At 38.9% G+C, this 22,572-nt stretch overlaps 1 protein-coding gene across 1 annotated transcript in view; it reads right to left on the reverse strand.

Moving 5' to 3' along the window:
• Positions 1-398: 398 nt before the first annotated feature.
• Dap160 (dynamin associated protein 160) overlaps positions 399-22,572 on the reverse strand; it is a 465,025-nt gene continuing 442,851 nt past the window's right edge. The window contains exon 41 of the mRNA XM_076192536.1: positions 399-8,972. Coding sequence (XP_076048651.1) covers positions 8,821-8,972 — 152 coding nt within the window. The 3' untranslated portion in view covers positions 399-8,820. The remainder of the gene's footprint in view (positions 8,973-22,572) is intronic.

A 22,572-nucleotide genomic window follows, 5' to 3' on the forward strand; every position in this document is an offset into this window, starting at 1 on the left:
ACAAAACAGTATGTGCTAACACTATACAAGATTTTAAGATAAAACTTGATGCGGAGAGATACAAAGACGGGTCACCACGAGCATAGCTCCCCTCCCGTATACTAGGTAAATGTACTAGGTAAATACATGAATAAAATTGGGACATCTGAGAAAATGCAGCTAAAAGTTCCAACTCTTCGAGCATTACTGATGACAAAGCTGAATCTTAAGCATCCATGTATGGAGTTTTATAGTGTGCTGAAATCAACTCCAGAATTATTAAAGAAGATTTCATCCAGTGAAAAGTATGCTATGTAAAGGTAAGAAAAAACATTTTAATTGATTATAGTATCTTTATGAGGTTGAATATATATATATATATATATATATATATATATATATATATATATATATATATATATATAAACGAGTACATAATGTCCCGCTTTTTCACTCAAAAAATCTGGTCACATTATATATACTATCCTTGCTTTATGGGTGCCCAAAGACTGCATTACAGAACCAACATGCTCACTGGTAAAAACCAATGATGCACCAATATGAAAACTTCTTTAGAGAGATATTTCAGTTCAAACTGAAAGCCCATATAGATGCTGTCTATCTACAAATCATGGCTATTGTCAGAGATATTTAGAGAGTCAAGACTACTCTCAAAAGACAATGAAAAACTCTCAATATCACTGAAGGAATCATCTGTTTTGCTATAGGACAACATTGTTAAGATAGATTCAGTTGGTATACATCATGATGTCATCAGAACTAATGCCATGAGATAGCACTGTATGTTGTGTTTTGGAATGCAAATTAGCAGACAACAAATATTTTTGGCAAAAAGTTCCTCAAAAACTACTCTTGAGATAAGATATTTGTTAAAATATGGTTCTCAAATAAATAAATAACATTACAAAAAAAAAAAAAGTTGTACCTGAGTATGGTGGTTACCCTTTAATTCATTAGAACCAGAACAGAGGAGAATGACCAAAATGATACATGGGCTTAGAAATTTACCTTATGAAGGCAGGCTTAAGCACCTTAACTTATGCTCTCTGGAAAGACAGTGTGGGGTGATCTAATTATGGTATTCAAATGGGTCAAGGGCTCAATGGTGATGCAGGCAAGGTCATCATATTAAGATAGCAGGATATGTCTTATAGTAATGGATTTGAATTGGACAAATTTAGTTTTAAAGGATAGCCATTTTGTAAATAAAAGGTGTCTAATTTTACTGAAATTATATATACATACATTTTTATATATTTTTTTAATCTAATTTTATTTCCTAAAGTCAATAATAGCAAAATAAATTACACAGATTTTTTTTCAATTTGAAATCACTGATCCAATGCCCAGAATGTTGTCTGCATCAACCATTCTCCCAAAACCTATCCATTGTGCCACCTACTCTGCAGTGACATCATGAGTTATTCTTTCATTATGCATTGTTATTGTGTTTGATAAATGGTGATTGTGTCAAATGCCACATGCTAATTAATATCACATTTAGGAATTATGAAAAAAGAAAGCCCTACAACAGAAAATACTCAATTAAGATGAAAAGGATAGGAGAAAAGAGGCAAAGAATAACTATATATCAATAACATAGAGAACTTAGACAGAAAAGCAGGCAACGAAAGCTTACAATAACCACCCATCAATAATGACATTATTCACGTACAGAACAGACATGGAGAGCTAAATGATGGGGCTAGATTCTCCTATAATAATACTAAATGGCCTTTTTTTAAAGCATATGCAAAACAAATCATAAGAAATGTTTTTGGAAATCTAGATTCAATTCATCAGATAAATAAGCTTAGAAAAATAAAAACCATGAGAAATAATAAGTGAATAACAAAGAAATTACATAGAATAAATATAATAAACAAAAGGAAAAATGAAACAAAACAAAACAGAAGATAGGTTAATTAGTAAGACAGAGTGTTATCAGGCTTCCAACACCACTAATAATTATATATATAATTATATAATTCAAGTTATGTAAAACCACATTCTCATACAGGCAGACACTGTTTAATTTTCTAACTTTTTTAAACGGCAGATTTTTTTTTCTGAAATCAGAGAAACAATATTGACTAAACAATATATGAAACAGCAATTTTCTATTATTAGACTTATACTAGAACTTAATTTCAGTTTTATATGTTCATTATTATCACATTTTGATAGCTGGCTGATTAGGGCATACAGTATAGGAATAAATGCAAAAACACTTGTCATTTACAGGTATGTAAATGGCAAACTGAAGAACAAACAAGAAATAGAAAAGCTGGAAATGGCTGAAATTATGAACAACCACTTCAAATCAGTATTCACAATAGAAAACTCACCTAACTGTGAGGAAATAGAGAAAGAGATATCCCCCTCAATGAAAGAAATAATTGTAACACAGAAGGAAATCAGCGACCAAATCAAAACCCTTGACATCAGAAAATCACATGGTCCAGACGGAATTGCAAATTGGATACTGAAAGAATGCATGGAGGAATTAACAGATAAAATATACAATATAATTAAATTCTCAATTAAAGAAGTAAAAGTGCCACAGGACTGGAAAAATGCAAACATTGTACTGATTTATAAGGGAGGAAACAAGGAAGACCCATCAAATTACAGACCGGTCTCCCTGACAAGCACAGTAGCAAAAATTTGCGAAAAGGTCGTCAAAAATAGATGGGTTAAACATTTGGAAGAAAAAACTATACTGAATCTAAATCAATTTGGATTCAGACAAGGAAGATCATGTACAACAAACTTGATCTGCTTGTACTCAAGATTGATAGACATAATACAAGAGAGAGATGGTTTGGCAGACTGTGGCTTTCTGGACCTACAAAAGGCATTTGATAAGGTATGACACAATAAACTAATAAGGAAGATAGAGTCAATAGGTGGCATCAGAGTAAAATTATTGGAATGGATGAAAGACTTCCTGACTGGGAGGAATATGAGAGTAGTAATTAGAGATAACTTCTCAAATTGGGAAGAAATGAAAAGTGGTGTCCTGCAGGGATCAGTACTGGCCCCGATCATGTTTGCCATATACATAAATGACATGGATGAAGGAGCAGAGTGTTATATAAATTTCTTTGAAGATGACGCAAAAATACTAAAGAAAGTAAAAACGGAGGAGAATTGCAACTCATTATAGCAACACTTGGACAAGATCTGGAAATGGACTCAAAAGTGGGAAGTGAAATTCAATATCAAGAAATGTAGTGTAATGGAATTGGAAAAAGTAATAACAGAATATTGAGAGATTATAAAATTGGTGAAGAGGTAAAAAAAGTAAGCTCTGAAAAAGACCTTGGAGTGATGATCAGCAAAGACGACACTGGATAAGCATATTAATAAAATAGTCGGAGAAACCTACAATTTTTTTAGGCAAATAAGTGGCATTTACCTATTTGGACGACAAAATGATAAAAAAATTTAACTACACTAATAAGACCAAAACTTGAGTACGCAGCAACCCTATGGACACCCAGTACCAAAAAGAATATAAAAAAATTAGAAAGAATACAAAGAGCAACATTAAAACTGGCGCCAATTCTTTCCAAAATGACATATGAACAAAGACTCTCCAAATTAGAATTACCAACGCTGGAACAAAGAAGGGAAAGAGGAGACCTACTAGCTATCTATAGAATTATGAAGGGAATGGAAATCTTAGATAAGAATGATTTATTGAAATGGGACAATGGAAAAACAAGAGGACACAAAAAGAAACTATAAAAAGATAATTACAGAAGAGATCTGAAAAAGATAGCTTCCCACACAGAGTGATAGATACTTAGAACAAATTAGACAAAGAAACAGTGTGTGCAAACACTATTCAAGATTTTAAGAAAAAACTTGATGCTGAGAGATACAAAGATGGGTCACCATGAGCATAGCTCCCTTCTCGTATAATACAACTAGGTAAATTTGCTGGAACAGATTGGTATGTTCTTAGCAATACCTGTAGTGCAGCTTTCTTTTCATACAGTGTGTGAGCAATCTAGAATAATGTATCCAATTTTGCATGTAAACTATAATTAGTTTGATCTAATAGTAACAAATCACCATAATTAACCTTTTCACTGGTACACTTGGTCCAAGATGAATAAATATCGGTATTACGTTATAGAAATCACTGTTTAAAAAGCTTGTGCCATCTAGGAGGTATAGTGTGAACATGCTACAACATTGCATATGAGAACACTGCAAAAATACTGAATGTGTCATATATACTATCCTCTCCTTTGTCAATACCCAAAGACAGCATTGCAGAACCAACATGCACACAGGCACCAATGAAGCATCAATATGACAACTTCTTTTGAGAAATATTCCAATTCAAATGAATAGCCCATAATTATGCTACTCTCAAAAGAATTATGAAATTCTCAATGCTGCTGAAAGAATTGTCTATTTCACTACAGGATACTTGGGTTGGTACTGAACTCATGACATTATCAGAACTAAAACCAAGAGATGACGTTTTAAGCTGCATTTCAGAATGCAAATTAGCAGACAAATATTTTAATAAAAAAGTCCCTTAAATAGTACTTTTGATATAAGATATTTGTATTAAACATTGTTCTCATAAAAAAAGAAAGAAAAAAAAATGTACCTGGGCTTGGCAGTTCCCCTAAGAAGGAAATAGGCAAGAACTGGTTTACCAACAAAGTATTTAATGAATGGAATAGACTTAAATTTAAGAGAAAAATAATTTTATGAATAGAAATGATAGGCGGTGATGAACATGGAAATGTCTAGTGCAGGCCTTATGATCTCTTGCAGTCTCCTTCATTCTTATGTTGTTATGCTTCTTTCTGCTATTAGCCTTTTCATTAACTTGGAGGAGGAATGGGGATGGTTCAAGGAGGGAGTCACAAAGTGTGCAAAGATGGGGTGTGGAATAAGAAGGACAGGAGGAAATAGAGGGAAGGTTAGTGAATGGTGGAATGAGGAAACAAAGAAGGTTGTAGAAGAGAAGAAACGAGCTTTCACAGATTGGTTACAAAATAGGACGAGGGAGTCATATGAGAGGTACACAGAAAAGAAAAAAGTAAAGCACAACTTAAGGAGGCAAAGAGGAGAGCAGATGTGAAATGGGTAAGAGTATGACAACATTTTGAAAGTAATAAAAAGATATTTTGGAAAGAAATTAAGAGAGGAAGAGGAGGCAAATCAAGTAGAGAAGAAAAGATAAAAGGTGCAGATGGAGAGACGATAATGGAAGAGAAGGCAGTAAGGGGAAGATGGGCAGAGTATTTTAGGGAGTTGCTAAATGTGAAGGAGGATAGGGAGGGAAAGATAGTTGCAGTGGGAAGTGCTAAGAAAATGACCATGATGAGTGAGGAAAATGGAGGAGAAATAAGGAAGGATGAAGAGAAGGCAGTTGTTAAGATGATGAAAGCAGGTAAGGCACCTAGTCTGGATGGATGCCATACAGAATGTCTAAAAAAAGGAGGTACAGTGATGGTGGACTGGCTGGTGAGGTTATCTAATGTTTGCTGGAGAGAGGGTAGAGTGCCAGAGGAATGGAAAAGTGCCTGTATAGTTCCACTTTACAAGGGAAAAGGGGACAAGTGTGAGTGTAGTAGTTTCAGAGGGATAAGCTTGTTAAGTATAGTTGGGAAGGCTTATGAGAGGATCTTGATTGAGAGGATTAGGAGAGGAACAGAGGGAGTAATTGGTGAGGAACAGTGTGGATTTAGGACAGGTAGAGGTTGTGTTGATCAGAGTTTTGTGGTAAGACAGATATGTGAGAAAGCTATAGGAAAAGATAAGGATGTTTTTGGGGATTTTATGGATCTAGAAAAGGCTTATGACAGGGTAGACAGGAAGGAAATGTGGGAGGTTTTGTGGATATACAGGATAGGAGGAAAGCTTCTAGAAGCTGTCAAGAGTTTTTACAAGAGTAGTAGAGCATGTGTCAGGATTAGAAATGGAGAGAGTGAGTGGTTCGAGGTAAAGGTGGGACTTCGTCAGGGATGTGTTATGTCACCCTGGCTATTCAACTTATACATGGATGGGGTGGTGCGAGAGGTAAATGTAAGGGTGGTGGGTCAGGGATTGGAGATGGTTAAAGAAAATGGAGAAAAGTGGGAGGTGAGCCAGCTTTTGTTTGCAGATGACACTGCGCTTGTAATAGGATCAGAGGAGGGATTGAGGAAGTCGGTGACAGAGTTTGGGAGAGTGTGTGAAAGAATGTGGTAAAAGTAAGGTGATGAGAAGTAGAAGGGGTGAAAGTGGCAGCAGACTGGAAGTGAGTATTAAGGGAGAGCGACTGGAGGAAGTGGATAGTTTTAGATACTTGGGTGCAAATGTGGCAGGAAAGGGTGGAGTGGAGGTGGAGGTAGAATGTAGATTGAGAGAAGCGAGTAAATGCCTTGGTGGATTAAAAAGTGTAATGAGGAATAGACATTTGGGAATGGATGCTAAGAGGTGACTGTATGAAGGAGTGATTGTGCCAACAGCACTGTATGGGGCAGAAACATGGAACATATGAGAGGAAGAGAGAAGGAGTTTGAATGTGTTTGAGATGAGGTGTCTGAGAAGTATGATGGGTGTTACTAGACTAGATAGAGTGAGAAATGAGGAGGTGAGGAGGAGAACAGGGGTGGTAAGGGAGTTGGGAGATAGGGTGGATGAAAGAGTATTAGGATGGTTTGGACACATGGAAAGAATGAGTGAAGAAAGACTAGTAAAAGAGGTATGGAAGGCAGATGTGGAGGGAGTGAACATGAGGAGGCATCCTAGGATGAGATGGATGGATGGGGTGAAGGGGGCTTTGGGGAAGAGGGGAATGTCTGTTGAGGAAGGACGGGAGAGGACAGAAGACTGGGGTGAATGGAGAATGGTTGTATATGGATGATGTTGTGATGCACTAAGTGGAATGGGTGGGGGATGGGGGGTGAGGTAGTATGAGTGAGCAAAATTTGATGCAGCCCAAAGGGATTTCTCCCGTTCTTCTCCTTTTATGCAATGGGGGGATGGAGAGGGGGGGTTGCTGATTTAATGAAGCGGCCTTGCTGTGGATGTGCTGTGTCTTGCGACACTGCCTCTGACCCAGGGCAGTGGACAAGGTGCAGGGATGACCCGTCATCCGGGAGGTGCTAAGATAAGAGGAAGGGTGGAGGGGAGTGGATTGTATTTAGGGATGGAATGGATGGGAATGGTTTTATGCCTTTTTCTTTTTGGCTACCTCCCTTGTAAGGAGGTAAAAGCCTTGGTATATGTATGTATTAACTTGGATATACTGAACAGTAATGAGAGTGGTCTGTAAAATGCTGGATTTTCTGCTGGCCTATCTGGTCATGATATGGGTATTAGACTTTCCTAGAAAAAAAAAAAATAAATAAATAAAATCCAACTATGAGTGGTTGAAAGTGTCACTCAAGACTTGCATCTAGGCAACTGTGTTTTTAGATCACTATTCAAGATCTTGTTTGGGCTTTCCTTGTGGGAGTTTCTCAACTTTTTTATAACCCCTTTCACATTTTTGTTGGAGAAAGAGGGTTGACATTTGTTTAGTTTGGTTTTTCGTATATCTTTAGTTATTTCTCTATTTTCTGGAGCAATGATTTTGAAACTTGTTTTAGAGAAATATTTGTTACTGATACAGCAGTGCCATTTTGGTGATGGTATTCTTTCTTGAGTTACTCACACTGTTTCATGGGTGGGGGTGGGTTTATTTTGAAGAGATTAATTACTTTTTTATTTTTCCATACAGGTATTAATTTCTATACAAAATATATGTTTCTTTCAGCTGTTGCAGTTAGAAAATTATGCAAATAGAAAATGGAGTGGATTCCTCTAAAGTTACTCCTACCATAGGTGTGGGAAGGTGATGAAACACCACCTATTTTGTCACAACAATGAATTTATTTTGAAAATAACCACATACTGTGGAGGGAGATGGTCTGGTGTGACCATACTGGTGCACTTGTAGGAAATTGTGGGAGTGGTTGTGCACAGGGAGTGGGAGTGGTTAGTGTACCAGGTAGCACCTTTGTGGCATGCAGATTGCAGGAGGAGGATCTGAGAATGTAGTTGGCCCAGAACACATAAAAAACTATCTTAAAAAAACATAATTTGAAATAAATTTGTGTATTTTTTCTAGTTTTCTTTCTTCTTGTTAATTAGCTTTGAGATGTCTTTGTTTAGTTTTTGTAGCAGTTCCCAGGTCTGGGAAAGCCATCAAGGTTGCATTAGCCAATACACCTCTTCAAGGTTGTAATGTCCCTTGTTTTAGTAGATCTAATTGTATCTTCCCACATTATAGCTACTGTCAGCACTGTTCAATTAAAAGAATCAAATAAATTCTTCAATTTCCTCACAAGTCAAGAGTTTTTGTGTACTACTTTCTTTCAGATATGAGTTCCACTCTCATCAATTTTAAATCATTCATGCCTCAACTTGCTATATATATACCATATCTAGATTTATTTCACTATTCTGCTTCATGATCCTCTTAAGTTTTCATTTTACTAAACACTTATATATTCAAACTTATGATTTATCTCATATCACTTCCTATCCTGCTATTTCTAATGAAGTCATTATCTAGCCCTGCAGCAATTACCAATCTTAGCTGAATAACTTCAATCTCTGTTTGTGATTGTAGTGATGCAATTGCATTTATAAAAATATCTCCATTTTTTTCATAAAACACTAAATAGAAAAATATATGAAATGCTTATGATCAAAAGCTACATAGAACACAAATTTTGGTGTGATGGAAATTTCAGTGGTGTCTTCATAATTCACAGTATCATCTCAATCATACCTCATTACTTTTTATTATCACCATTAACTCTTGTCATAAAGTTGCAGTGAAATTTTAAGAATTACTTCTCCTGTACTAACTTCAAAAAGTTTTAGTCTTTGCACCTGTGGTCCATGCTGGTCTTTTGATTCTTCATATACTTTGTTTATTCGTATTTCTGTGCGCCCAAGGAATTCTGAAAAGAGAGAGATAAAAAAATCATATGTGTATAATATATATATATATATATATATATATATATATATATATATATATATATATATATATCATATGTCATGAGCAACTTAAGGGCTAGGTTATATTGCAACACAGAGACAAAAAAATAGAATGGCCTTGAACAGTTCACATGAAGGTTGTAAAAATGCATTCAAAATACATTGGACATAGAAACACAGATATCCATAAATGCAAAGTAATATAATGTATAGGGTTACTATAAGTACATGAAAATCTTAAATATCATCAAAGTATCAAAATTATTACATATTTCACATAAATAATAAATGAGTATTTAAACAGTTATCATGTTAGCTTTGTTTGCACAGGACTTGAAGATGCAGACTGATGAGTCTTAAATATTTAAGGTTGACAGAAGATGCTTCAATGTAAAATCATCTGGAATGATCTTGAGGTCTCAGGAACAAATAAGTAGTTTGAGGAGAGATAGATATGTGATAACCTCTAGTTGTTGGGGAACACTTTGGAGTTGGACTAATTTGTAGTAGTTAACTGGCACAGAGGACAGAGGGAAGTACTTAGCCTTCTAGTAGTCATTGAAATGATGTCTGAAATAACTCAGATAGCAAAGACTTGCAACTTAGCTTGGATATATCATACACAGATTTCTGTAAATTGAATATTGTTAAGTGCAATCAAAGAGTTCTAAAGGACTTGTTTAGTTGAGTTGTTGTAATGGCAATGTAGAGAAATTCTATGTGATTTTCAGATGAACCATGGCCATCAGCTTCTCTGCTTGTCTCTGTTTGTCTCTCGTCTTCTTGTCTTGTCTCTCATCTGGTCATCTGGTTCGCCTTATAAAGTCAGGGTAGTAGCTACAACATATTTTGCACACCAATACATAAGTAGTTAGTCACTGTGCAAAGAAGAACGGACAAAATACACAACATAATAAATAGCTCACTCAAAGAAGGAAAGACCTAAAGACTGAAAAAAATGCTAACATTGTACCAATATATAAAGGAGGAAACAAGGAAGAACCAACTAACTATAGGTCAGTATCACTAACAAGCACCATAGCCAAAATTTGTGAGAAAATCATCAAGAATAGATTGGTAAAACATCTGGAAGACAACATAATAAACCCAAGACAATTTGGGTTCAGACAAGGAAGATCATGCACCACCAACTTAATATGCTTCTACTCAAGACTAATGGACAAAGTGCAAGAAAGGAATGGAAGGGCTGATTGTGCCTTCCTAGACTTGCAAAAAGCTTATGACAAAGTACCACACAGAAAATTATTTTAAAAAATGGAACACATAGGAGGAATACAAGGGAACCTACTAAAATGGTTGGAGGACTTCCTGACTGGTAGAAAGATAAGAGTAGTGCTCAGAGAAAAATATTCAGATTGGAAAGAGGTGATCAGTGGAGTACCGCAAGGATCTGTATTGGCACCAATAATGTTTGCTATTTATGTGAATGACATGGACGAGGATGTGAAATGTTACATGAGCTTCTTTGCAGATGACGCTAAACTGTTAAGTAAAGTAGAAACTGATAAGGACTGTGAAGCACTGCAGGAAGACCTGAATAAGGTATGGAACTGGAGTCAGAAATGGGAAGTGGACTTTAATACTAAGAAGTGTAGCATAATGGAGTTTGGAAAAAGCAAAAACAGAATATCAGGAAAATATACAATTGGAACCAAGGAGGTAAAGAAAAAGGATCCGAAAAAGATTTGGGGGTAATTATCACAAATGACTTGTCCTATGATAAACAGGTTAACAAAATTGTCGGGGAGGCTTACAACTTGCTAAGATCAATAAAAGTGGCATTTGCATACTTGGACAAAGACATGATAAAAAAAATATTGGTTACACTGATAAGGCCTAGACTAGAGTATGCGGCGACATTGTGGTCACCCAGTACCAAAAAGAATATAAAGAAAATAAAAAAGAATCCAGAGAGCAGCAACAAAAATGGCACCTGCACTTGTAAACCTATCATATGAGTAGAGATTGGCTAAACTGGAGTTACAGACGCTGGAGCAAAGAAGAGAGAGAGGTGACCTACTGACCATCTACAAAATCATGAAAGGCACAGAGATACTCGATAGAGAGGACTTACTATACTGGGACAAGAGAAACACAGGAGGATATGGAAAGAAAATAAAAAAACATAGCTACAGAAGACAACTGAAGAAAAACAGTTTTCCATATAGAGCAGTGGACACTTGGAACAAACTGGATAATGAAATAGTATGCACAAAAACCATTCATGAGTTTAAAAACAAACTAGACACTGTGAGATACAAAGGCGGGACACCACGAGCATAGCTCCCCTTCCCGCAAAATACAACTAGGTACAACTACCGTATTTTCTGGCGTATAGTGCGTGACTTTTTTCCGTTGGAAAGGCCTAAAAATGGGGGGTGCGCATTATCTACGGCCTACAATAAAAATTCTGCGGCTGTGTGTGTAATTTTTTTCACAACAACGTGACGATGTTGGCCGTCACAAAGTCGGGATGGCACGCTTCTCCGTGACGTTCCATGAGAACAAGAAGAACAGCCATGGTGACATGAAAGAATACTCCAGCATGGGCTACCATATACTGTATAAATATTTGGTATAGGTAGGTATCTATCGAATCTTATTTTTCATGTTTAAATAGGCCTAAACACCATGAAACATGATCAATATTCATGATATTTGCCCATGTTCACAGCATCCTAATTTGAATTTTTATGTTGGCTTTGTTGCTTCACTTTAGGTATGGTACAAATTCTGTTGCGGCCGTTCATAAACTTGTGTCAAACACCTGACTACAACACCCTCTTTCGGGAGTTATATTAACTAAACATCACCTCGATGAGAGACTGTCCTATTTCACCACTGTCATTGCAGGTTCAAAGCTAAAACGAAACAGTCTGTAGTTTGTTTCAGTATTAAATAAAAAAAAATGGTAAAGACGAATTATTTCCTCAAGATATAAAATGAACATTTTCTGTAAAAATCCCAAAATTTTTCTGTATATTTTACTTTCAATAAACTTTTTTTAGATCATATTTCCTACAAACTAAGCTACAATGTAATAAGGGACCAATGCACAACATGAGTCATATACCAGTACATGTAGTTCCGACTTTTTCTTAGTTGTGTCCTGATTGATGCCTAAACTGACACTTAATTTAGTGACAAATCAACAGATTTCCCAGCAGTGGCTCTAGCCAATGAAAAATACTTCTCCATGTAACCTCGTTCACATGATATGAATACCGAGGTAAAACTGCGTTATAGACAAATACCCGTCAGGAGCCACACAGACGAGAAGACAAAGCCAACTTCAAGAAGACAACGATGCCACCCACAAGAAGAAAGACTTATGAAGCCGGCTTCAAGGTAAAAGTCATTCTATTTGCCAAGGAACATGGGAATCGAGCTGCGGGAAGAGAATATGGAACTAAAATTGGTTCTCGATTCTCTCGCTAGATGGTGATCGGGCATGCGCGTTATACGTCGGTGCGCGCTATCTGTGTACTGAGATAACGAAGTGCATGGGTGCGCATTATAACCCCATGCGCATTTTAAGCCGGAAAATACGGTAGGTAAAATACTGTGACCAATCAACAGGCAAGCCCACTTTTCCTGCTGATACTTCTAGAGAGTATCTGCAAGGACATTATCTGACCCTTTTACATGGTGTATGTGGTGAGTGTAGGTTTGTAAGAGGAGGCTCCATCTGGTCTTTGGTTAGACTTAGAAATGGATATTTTGTTTAGGAAAACTAAAGGACTGTGATCAGTGTGTAAATGTATGGGCAAAGACAGATATAAATAAGGTTCAAAATGCTGTACATAAGAACATAAGAATGAAGGAGATTGCAAGAGACCATAAAGCCTAGACTAGGCAGCTCTGTATCCATCACCACCTGTCATCCCCATTCATAAAGTTGTTTAATAGCTTCTTAAAACAACTGATAGTTTCAGCGCTAACTATATGGTTACTAAGTCTATTCCATTCGTTGACCACCCTATTAGTTAACTAATTCTTGCCTATTTCCTTCTTAAATCTAAATTTGTCCAGTTTAAATCCATTACTGCGAGTCCTGCCCTGTTGCTTTAATATGATGACCTTGTTTGTATCACCCTTGTTAAAGCCTTTGAGCCACTTGAACATCTCTATTAGATCTCCCCGCACTCTGCGTCTTTCCAAAGAATGTAAGTTAATGTGCCTAAGCCTCTCTTCGTAAGGCAAATTTCTGAGTCCATGTATTATTTTGGTCATTCTTCTCTGTACTGATTCTAGTGAATTGATGTCCATTCTGTAGGATGGAGACCAAAACTGTACCATATAGTCAAGGATGGGTCTATTACTAGATAGAGTTTGATAATCACCTCTGCACTTCTATTCATTACTGTCCTAGCAATGAAACCTAATGCTCTGTTAGCTTTATTTCTGGTGCTAATGCATTGTTTCCTGGTTTTAAGGTCCGGACTCACCAGAACTCCCAAGTCTCTCTCGCACTCAGTTTTCTCTAAAAGCATGTTATCTAAGCTGTATTTATTTTTAGGGTTGTGTAGCCCTATGTCTAACATATAATGTTAAATGTAATGTCGCCTCAACTGCCAAATATTCCTTTTCAATTACTGAATAATTACATTGGCTGGGATTCAACTTCTTGCTGAATTAAGCTGTAGCATATAGTATTCCATTTGTTTCCTTTATTAACGTTACTCCTGAAGCAACAAAACTTGTATAAGTGGAATGTTTTAGTAGGATCTGGACTTTTCAGGACAGGGTCACTCATAAGTATCTGCTTCAATTTCTGAAAGGCTTGTTGACAATGTTCTCTCTAAGCAAATTTCCACTCTTCTCAACAAATTCAATGGTTCTACAGCATCACAGGACAGAATTTCCTGGAATAACCACTTAAGAATCATCTTATCTTTCTTCTGTTCATGGGTGTAAGGAGGTTTGTGATGGTTTGAACTTGAGTGGTCAAGGGGGCTATTTCTAAATTTCCTACTTTGAGAGCTAAGTTGTTGTTGTTGTTGTCGTTCCCTAGACTGTCTGTCCGAGCAGTCCCGTCTCCCCAAGGAAGGCCACAGCCGAAACTGGGTTTTCCCACAAATCCTTTATAGAGTGTATGTTGTGTTGTTTGCGTGCATGATTGTGTATAATGCAGTCTTCCATTATGTGTTGTATGGTATGGGGTGAAGTGTTACATCCTGGGCAGCTGTTCACAACACGGTCGTCCAGCCTCTTCTGGTAGCTTAGAAGTGCTGGGTGGTGACCGCATCGCAGTCTGGCCAAGTGGACTCTGTCCTTTCGTGGGAGAGAGGATTCAGAAGGGTGGATATCAGGGGGTCTGGCATGCAGCAGTGTGTTGTCTTTCAGTGTGTTAATGGAGCGGTGAGTGATATGATTATGAATATGTTTCCGGAGGCTGGTATTTGGTGGTTGTGGAGGAAGAGAAGAGAGTATCTGTGCGTAATAAAGGTCTTTGGGTGTAGTTTTAATGTTTCTTGGTGTGTGTGGGTGTTCTGCTATGTAGTGTAGCGGGTGTGATGTGTTTGTGGTGGCTGCAGCAAGTGTTTGTGTGCCTCTCATGTCGAGGTGGTCCTTGACTTTGAGGACTTTTGTTTCATGGTGTAAATGGTCTGTAGGTGATGTATTTGTGCAGCCTGTAATTGTTTTTAGGGCTTTGTTTTGTATGATTTGAAGGGTGTTGTGGTGTGTCTCACTGAGATTAGGAGCCCATGCAGGACTCGCATAATTCATCACTGAGCGTATGCATTGTTTGTATATTGTTATATTAGTTTCTTTGTTTTGTCCAAATGTTGTTCCAGTGATTGACTTAAGTGCGTTAAGTCTAGGTGTGCATTTGTTTTTTATGTTTGTGAGGTGTTGTTTGAAAGACATGGATGTATCGTATGTTACACCAAGAATTTTCGGTGTGTTTGTGTGTGGTATTAGAGTGTTGTTGATGTAGAGATGAGGTATGTATTTGTGTTCTTTTGTCCAGTTGGTGAGAAGTGTTGCTGTAGATTTGGTTGGAGCTATTTTGAGTCTGTTTGTGATGAACCATGTGTTGAGTGTGTCAAGGTAAGGCTGGATTATTTCTGCAGCTTTGTCTGTGTTACGATGTGTGCATGTGATTGTTATGTCGTCTGCGTAGGAAGAGATTTGTATTTCTGAGGTGTCTGGCGTGGGTAAGTCATGCATGTATAGATTAAATAATGTGGGGGATAGAACTGAGCCCTGTGGTACTCCGTTCTTAATGTTTCTGATGTGCGATGATTGGCCATTATATGACACATGAGCATTCCTGCCTGCCAGATAATTGGCCAGCCATCTTTTGGTGTTATTGTGCATGTCTGTGTTATATATTTTATTTGTTAGGTTGTGGCGGGGGATAGCATCAAAAGCTTTACTAATGTCCAATGTTATAAGAAGTGTTCTGTGGTGGGGCCTATCTGAATTGATGCCATCTAAAATTCTTTGTGTGAGGTTTGTCAGAAGAGTGTTTGTGGAGTGTAGTGGCCTAAAACCGTGTTGTGAGTCAGCAAGGGGAATATATGGTGTGACAAGTTTAAGTATTAGGCGTTCAATGACTTTAGAGGGGGTGCAGAGAAGTGTGATTGGGCGGTGCGATGTTGGGATTGTTGGGTCTTTGTTCGGTTTTGGAATGGTGATTATTTTACCATGCTTCCAGATGTCGGGTATAGTGTTGTGTGAATAGCTGTAGTTTGCAATGTTTGTGAGTGTGTGTATACCTTGTGGTCCAATGTGTTTTAGGTGGATGTTGCTTATGTTATCAGGGCCACAGGCAGATGAGTGCTTGAGATTATGCATTATGAGTTTTGTCTGACTGTCTATGAAGGGTGTATAGTCTGAGTCTGTGGGGAAGTCTTTCTTACGTTGAATGGTGCGTCGGTCGTCAGGGTGAGATGTAAGATGGCTCGTCTGTGCAAAATGACGTATGAGTGCGTTTGCTTGTTGTCTGTTTGAGGGTAGATTATCTGTTGTTGTGATTATTGCTGCGTGAGAGCGTGTAGTGTTAGTGTTGGATAGTGTGATGCTGTTGAGTGTTTTGTACAATTTGCTGGTGTTTGTTTTGTGATCAAGTGTATTGATAAAGTTTTGCCAATTTTGTGTTTTTTGTTCATGTATTTTATTGGCAATCACAGTGTTTAGTGTTTGTATTTGGTCTGCTATGTTTTGAGGGATAGGTGTGGGGGTATCGTGTTTAAGTGTGTCACGTTGTCTGATGAGGCCTTGGATTTCTGGTGTGAAGTTGGGGTTGTGTGATTTTCTGTTGCCTCTAGGGATGTATCTCTTGTCTGCGTTTTGTATGATTGTATTAAAAGCGTGCACAGCATTGTTTATGTTTGTGATTGGTGTACTGTTAAGTGTTTCAAAATGTTGTTCTGTCTCTTCAGTAAAGGCTTCCCAGTTAGCTCTCTTGTAATTGGTGTAAGTGTGTCTGTGGCCAGCTGGGGTGCATCTTGTTTTGGTGGTGATGATGATTGGAAGGTGGTCAGAGCCAAGGGCTCCGACCACTCTCCATGATGTTGTTGGGGTTAGGCAGGGGGAGCAAAAGGTGATATCAGGAGAGGAGGGAGTGTAGAGGGCTTGGTATGGGATATGTGTATGATTATGCGTGTTGTTCATGATAGTCAATGAGTCGAATTGAGTCTGTATATCAAGCCCTCTGTCTGTGTCAGGGTTGTCGACAAACCAGGCAGACGACTTGGCGTTGAAGTCACCACCCATGATCAGGTTGGGGATTGAGGTTAGTTGGCTGAGTTGAGGTCTGAAGGTGTTTGGAACTGTGGGGGATGATTGGGGGGGAATGTACATGTTAACTATTGTTAGTGTTGAATTGTTGCCTGTGCGGATACGAATGGATTGGGTTTCTGTTGTGTTATCTGTGGTAGGGAGGAGAATTTTGGTTGTGGCACTTGTGTCCACAAAACAGATGGAATGGTGGATCAGGGTGATGAGTCCACCGCCATTGCCGTCAGTCCGGTCTTGTCTGATGGTGGTGTAATTATGAAATGATGGTGTTTTGTGTGAGTGTCTTAATTTTGTTTCTTGTAAAATTGCAATGTGTATGTTGTGTTGTTTAAGAAAGTGTTCAAGTTCATGTTTTTTTAGTGTTAATACCGTCAATGTTGTGTTGTAATATGTTGATGTTGTGTGTTTTGTATGTGTTGTATGTTGCCGTTTGGGGTTGAGGTTGGGGTGGTAGTGGGGAAGGTGTAGGATCTGGGTCAGAGGGGGGGAAAGGAGAGATTGGGGACAAAGGAAGGGGAGTACTAATCGGGGGTAAGGGCAAAGGGAAATTGGGAGTGGGTAAGGGTGTTGGCTGTGGTTGGGGAGGTGGGATTGGGGTTACTGGAGGGCAGGTAGAACATGTCCAAGTGTTTGTGTATTGGTTTGTGTCAGCAAGTGTTGTACAAGTGAGGTGGGCCCAGTTTTTGCACATATTGCACTGAACTGAACCCTTTGTCTGTCTGCTCGAAGTAATGGGTTTAGAGCATGTTGGGCATGTGTATTTTGTGGTGGGCCCAGGATTGCTCTCTACATCTCCGGCTAAAAGTAGAAGAAGAGGGGTGATCGCCGGAAAATGACCCCTCAGTGCAGAAAAAATGTAACATTGTGTGTTGGAAAAAAAGGATTGTGGTACTCCCCCAGGTAGGCGTAGCTCCTCCTTGGGGATCGGTGCCATCTGCGTAGAGCTGATGGCCAGGGGTGGTTGCTGCTGATTGGCCCCCAACTCTTGGGGTTGGGGGGTGGTCCCACGACGTAGACGTTGCAGCTCCAGGATACTTGGGTGTGCCTAAAATTACTTTTTTCTAACTTGATGGTCAAATTGGTCTTGTTGGATCTCTCAAAGAACTTTTGCAGTAGAATTACATGTTGTTCCCAAGTGTCATTAAATATTACCATATCATCTGGAGTTCCCCAAGGCTCGGTTCTGGGGCCACTGTTATTCCTAATTTACATTAATCATACCTTCTCTCAGATTCTGTGCAACTACAAAATATTTGTTGACGATCTTAAGTTATATCATCATTCATCATCATCAACATCTGACTGTACTCAATCTCTTCCAGGCATGCAGGATAATATAGACTTGTTGGCAGCTACTGCTGCTTCTTGGGGGTTGAGGTTTTCTGCCGGTAAATCTTTCCACCTCCGCTTTGCTAGACAGCGCTGTGCCAAGGCTGACGATCTCACATAAGGATTTACGAATTATAGTTGATAGGAAATTGAAGTTTCATCAACATATAAGAAGTACAGCTGCCAAAGCTGGGGGTATTGCCACTAATCTCTTGAAATCTACTGTCACCCACTCGGCCAAATTCATGTCTTCTCTTTTCATCTCTGATGTTCAACCTATCTTGGACTTTGCTTCTCCTATATGGAATCTAGGGTATTTGGGCCAAAGCAATCTATTGGAGTCTGCACAACACAGGTGGACAAAACAGATTACAGGATTATCTGATCTTCCCTATATTGATAGGCTATCTTCACTGGGTTTGTTCTCTGTGAAAGGCAGGCTGTTGTGACAAGATCTCATATACTGTTACTGCATCTTTCATGATCTTTCTATCATCTCTCCTAATGACATCTTCACTTTGTCTCCTGATGTTGGCCCTAGAGGCCATAGGTTTAAGATACAAATGCAACATTCTCATTTGGAGGTTCATAGGCAGTTCTTCTCTTGTCGAATTATCCCGAAGTAGAATTCATTGCCCCTAAAAATTGTTGATGCTCCTAGCCTCCCTGTGTTCAAGTTCAGATTGAAGTCCTACTTAGGTGAAGAATTGTTCTCATTTTAATCTTTTATCCCAGTATGTTTATTTGTTTGTTTTTTACATTGAAGTGATGTCATCATAATTGTGTCATTTGTACCACCCACTGTGGGCGTCATGTGATCATAGCCTGTGCATATCACGTGGATGAGGATGTAATCAAGATGTCAAGTGTATCATTGAACTATTTCAGCTGGGGGGGGGGAGCAGCCTTGTGCTGGCTGCTTGTCCAATTCTTGTGTTTTTCTCTTATTCTGTTAAATTTATAGAATAATCACCACTGAAAGATGCACCCAACCAGTCATTTTATAAACATGTAATAGTAGTACTGCCCATGTAGTCTGACTGGAGTATCTGTCTTGGACTCTTGGGCCTGTCCCTCTCTGATCCAGACTGGCTGGACTTAGGGTGACATGGCCCTACCAGGTGAGTTGACCAGGTGAGATGACTTAACTCCTCTCATGCCTAAAATATGCCTACTGATCATTCTTTGGAAGGTAGTAGGAGCATTCCTTAACTAAAAGGGAAGGACCTTAAACTGAAATAAACCATCTGCTGTTACAAAGGCTGTTTTGTCTTGAGCTTCAGGGTGCACTGATATTTGGTAGTAACCTTTCAGTAAATCTATGGTAATGATGTATTTGGAAGAGACAATATCATCAATTAAGTCATCAATCCTAGGAAGAAGGTAAGAGTCTGCTTTTGTAATCTCATTCAATTTCCTATAACCCGCTACTAATCTTTGTTTACCTCTTGGTTTTGGGACTAATAAACAAGGTGCAGCCCAAGGACTGGAGGATGGTTCTATTAGTAGTAGTGACCCTACCTCAGCTCTAAGTATACTCTTTTTCTCATGATTTAGCCTGTAAGGGGCTTTTTTAATGGGCTTGTCAGAGGTTAGAATGATGCCATGCATTACATCTGTGTTTTGACTTGGAACATCAGAAAATAACTGCATGTAATCCTGGACTAGTTTTACAACATCCTGTTGTTGACTGTAGCCTAAATGTCCTATATTCTTTTTAAAGCTCATCAAAGCTATGGAGCTCTGCAATGGTAGATCAGGATGTGACAAGGTGTATTTGCATGGGCCTTCCTTTATTACACTAGCCAGGACAGCTTTGTTGGAGTGAAATAATTTCAAAGAGTTTATATGACACTTTCTATAGTTTTTTCACCTTTTCAGTGTTTCGATAATGCAATTCAAAGGGCCTACTTTCTTTTTTATGGTATATGGTCTTTGGAATCTAGTCTAAAGAGAATATCCTGATATAGGTAGATATAGGAGGACTTCATCACCTGGATGAAACTCTTTCTTTTGTCTTTTTATCATGCTTTCTCTTAATTTTTTCTTGTGCCCAAGTCAAAATTTTCCTGGCTAAGTTCTGAACTGTCTTTAATCTTATTAACATTCTCTCTACATATACAATGGTTGAGACATGGGAATCAAGAGTTAACCAACTATCTTTTACTACCTTATAGGGTCCTCTGACTTTGTAACCAAAAATGAGCTTGGCTGGACAATAGCCTGTACTGTCTTGCTTTGTGGATCTGGCTGCAAAGAATAACAAAGGTAGTACTTCTTCCCAGTCAGGGCTATTTTCTAGCACATACTTTCTTTAGTGAGCCATGAAATAGTTCTAATGCACCTTGTGATTGAGGGTGGTAAGGGGATGAAATAGTATGATGTACTCCTTTTAAGCTCTGTTCAAACTGATCTGACATAAAGTTTGTGCCTTGGTCAATTTGAATTTTTTGGGGGACACCCATCAAAGAGAAACATTTAATTAATTCCTTTATGACCATTAGAATGTCTGAAGAAAGGAAAATGCTGAAGAAGGAAGAAATGCAGAATGTCTGAGGAAAGGTACAGTTATGGTGGACTGGCTGGTGAGGTTATTTAATGTTTGTTTAAGAGAGGGTAGAGTGCCGGAGGACAGGAGGAGTGCCTGTATAGTTCCACTTTACAAGGGAAAGGGGGACAAGTGTGAGTGTAGTAGTTTCAGAGGGATCAGCTTGTTGAGTGTAGTTGGGAAGGCTTATGGGAGGGTCTTGATTGAGAGGATTAGGAGAGGAACAGAGGGAGTAATTGGTGAGGAACAGTGTGGGTTTAGGACAGGTAGGGGCTGTGTAGATCAGATTTTTGTGGTAAGACAGATATGTGAGAAAGCTATAGGAAAAGGTAAGGATGTTTTTTGGGCTTTTATGGATCTGGTAAAAGCTTACGACAGGGTAGACAGGAAGGCACTGTGGGGGGTACTGCAGATATATGGGATAGGAGGAAAGCTGTTAAGAGCAGTCAAGAGTTTTTATGATAGTAGTAGAGCTTGTGTAAGGATTAGAAATAGAGAGAGTGAATGGTTTGAGGTAAAGGTGGGACTTCCTCAGGGATGTGTTATGTCGCCCTGGCTGTTCAATCTTTACATGGATGGGGTGGTGTGAGAGGTGAATGCAAGGGTAGTGGGTCAGGGCTGGGAGATGATTAAAGAAAATGGAAAAAAGTGGGAAATAATCCAGTTGTTGTTTGCTGACGACACTGCGCTTGTAGCAGGATCAGAGGAGGGATTGAGGAAGTTAGTGACAGAGTTTGAGAAGGTGTGTGAAAGAAGGAAGCTGAAGATAAATGTAGGCAAAAGTAAGGTGATGAGATGTACAAAGGGAGAGAGTGACAGCAGGCTGGAAGTGAGCATTAAGGGTGAAAGACTAGAGGAAGTGGATAGTTTTAGATACTTGGGTGTGAATGTGGCAGGAAAGGGAGTGGGGGTGGAGGTAGAATGTAGATTGAGAGAAGCGAGTAAATGCCTTGGTGGATTAAAAAGTATAATGAGAAATAGACATCTGGGAATGGATGCTAAGAGGAGGTTATATGAAGGAGTGATTGTGCCAACAGCATTGTACGGGGTAGAAGCATGGACCATGAGAGAAGAAGAGAGAAGGAGTTTAAAAGTGTTTGAGATGAAATGTCTGAGAAGTATGTTAGGGGTTACTAGGCTGGATAGAGTGAGAAATGAGGAGGTGAGGAGGAGAACAGGGGTGGAAAGGAAACTAGGAGACAGGGTTGATGAAAGAGTATTAGGATGGTTTGGACACATGGAAAGAATGAGTGAAGAAAGATTAGTAAAAGAACCATGGAAGGCAGAATTGGAAGGAGTGAATATGAGGGGGTGTCCTAGGATGAGATGGAAGGATGGAGTGAAAGGGGCATTACAAAAGAGAAGAATGTCTGTGGAGGAAGGGCGGGAGAGGACAGAAGATAGGGGTGAATGGAGAGGGGTTGTGTATAGATGATGCTGTGATGCATGAGGGGGAGTGGGTAGGGGATGGGGGATGGGGGGTGAGGAAGTAAGTATGAGAAAAAAAATTGATGCAGCCTAAAGGGATTTCTCCCCGTCTTCTCCTTTTCTGCATGGGGGGACGGAGAGGGGGGGTCGCCAAATTTATGAATTGGCCTTGCTGTGGATGTGCTGTGTCTTGCAAAACTGCTTCTGACCCAGGACAATGGACAGGATGCAGGGATGACCCGTCATCCAGGAGGTGCCAAGATAAGAGGGAGGGAGGAGGGTGGAGGGGAGTGGAATATATAGGAAATGGAATGGGTGGAAGTGGTTTCTATGCCTTTTTCTTTTTGGCTACCCTCCATGTAGGGGGAAAAAGCCTTTGGTATATGTATGTATGTATGTATGACCATTAGAAACCTAATGTTTCTCAGTGGAATCACTTCAAGGAATCTGGTACCAAGGCACAATTATCAATAAAAATTTGTGCC

Source organism: Oratosquilla oratoria, chromosome 11, assembly GCF_046742065.1.
Source record: "Oratosquilla oratoria isolate Oo_2021 chromosome 11, ASM4674206v1, whole genome shotgun sequence".
NCBI classification, from domain to species: Eukaryota; Metazoa; Arthropoda; class Malacostraca; order Stomatopoda; family Squillidae; genus Oratosquilla; species Oratosquilla oratoria.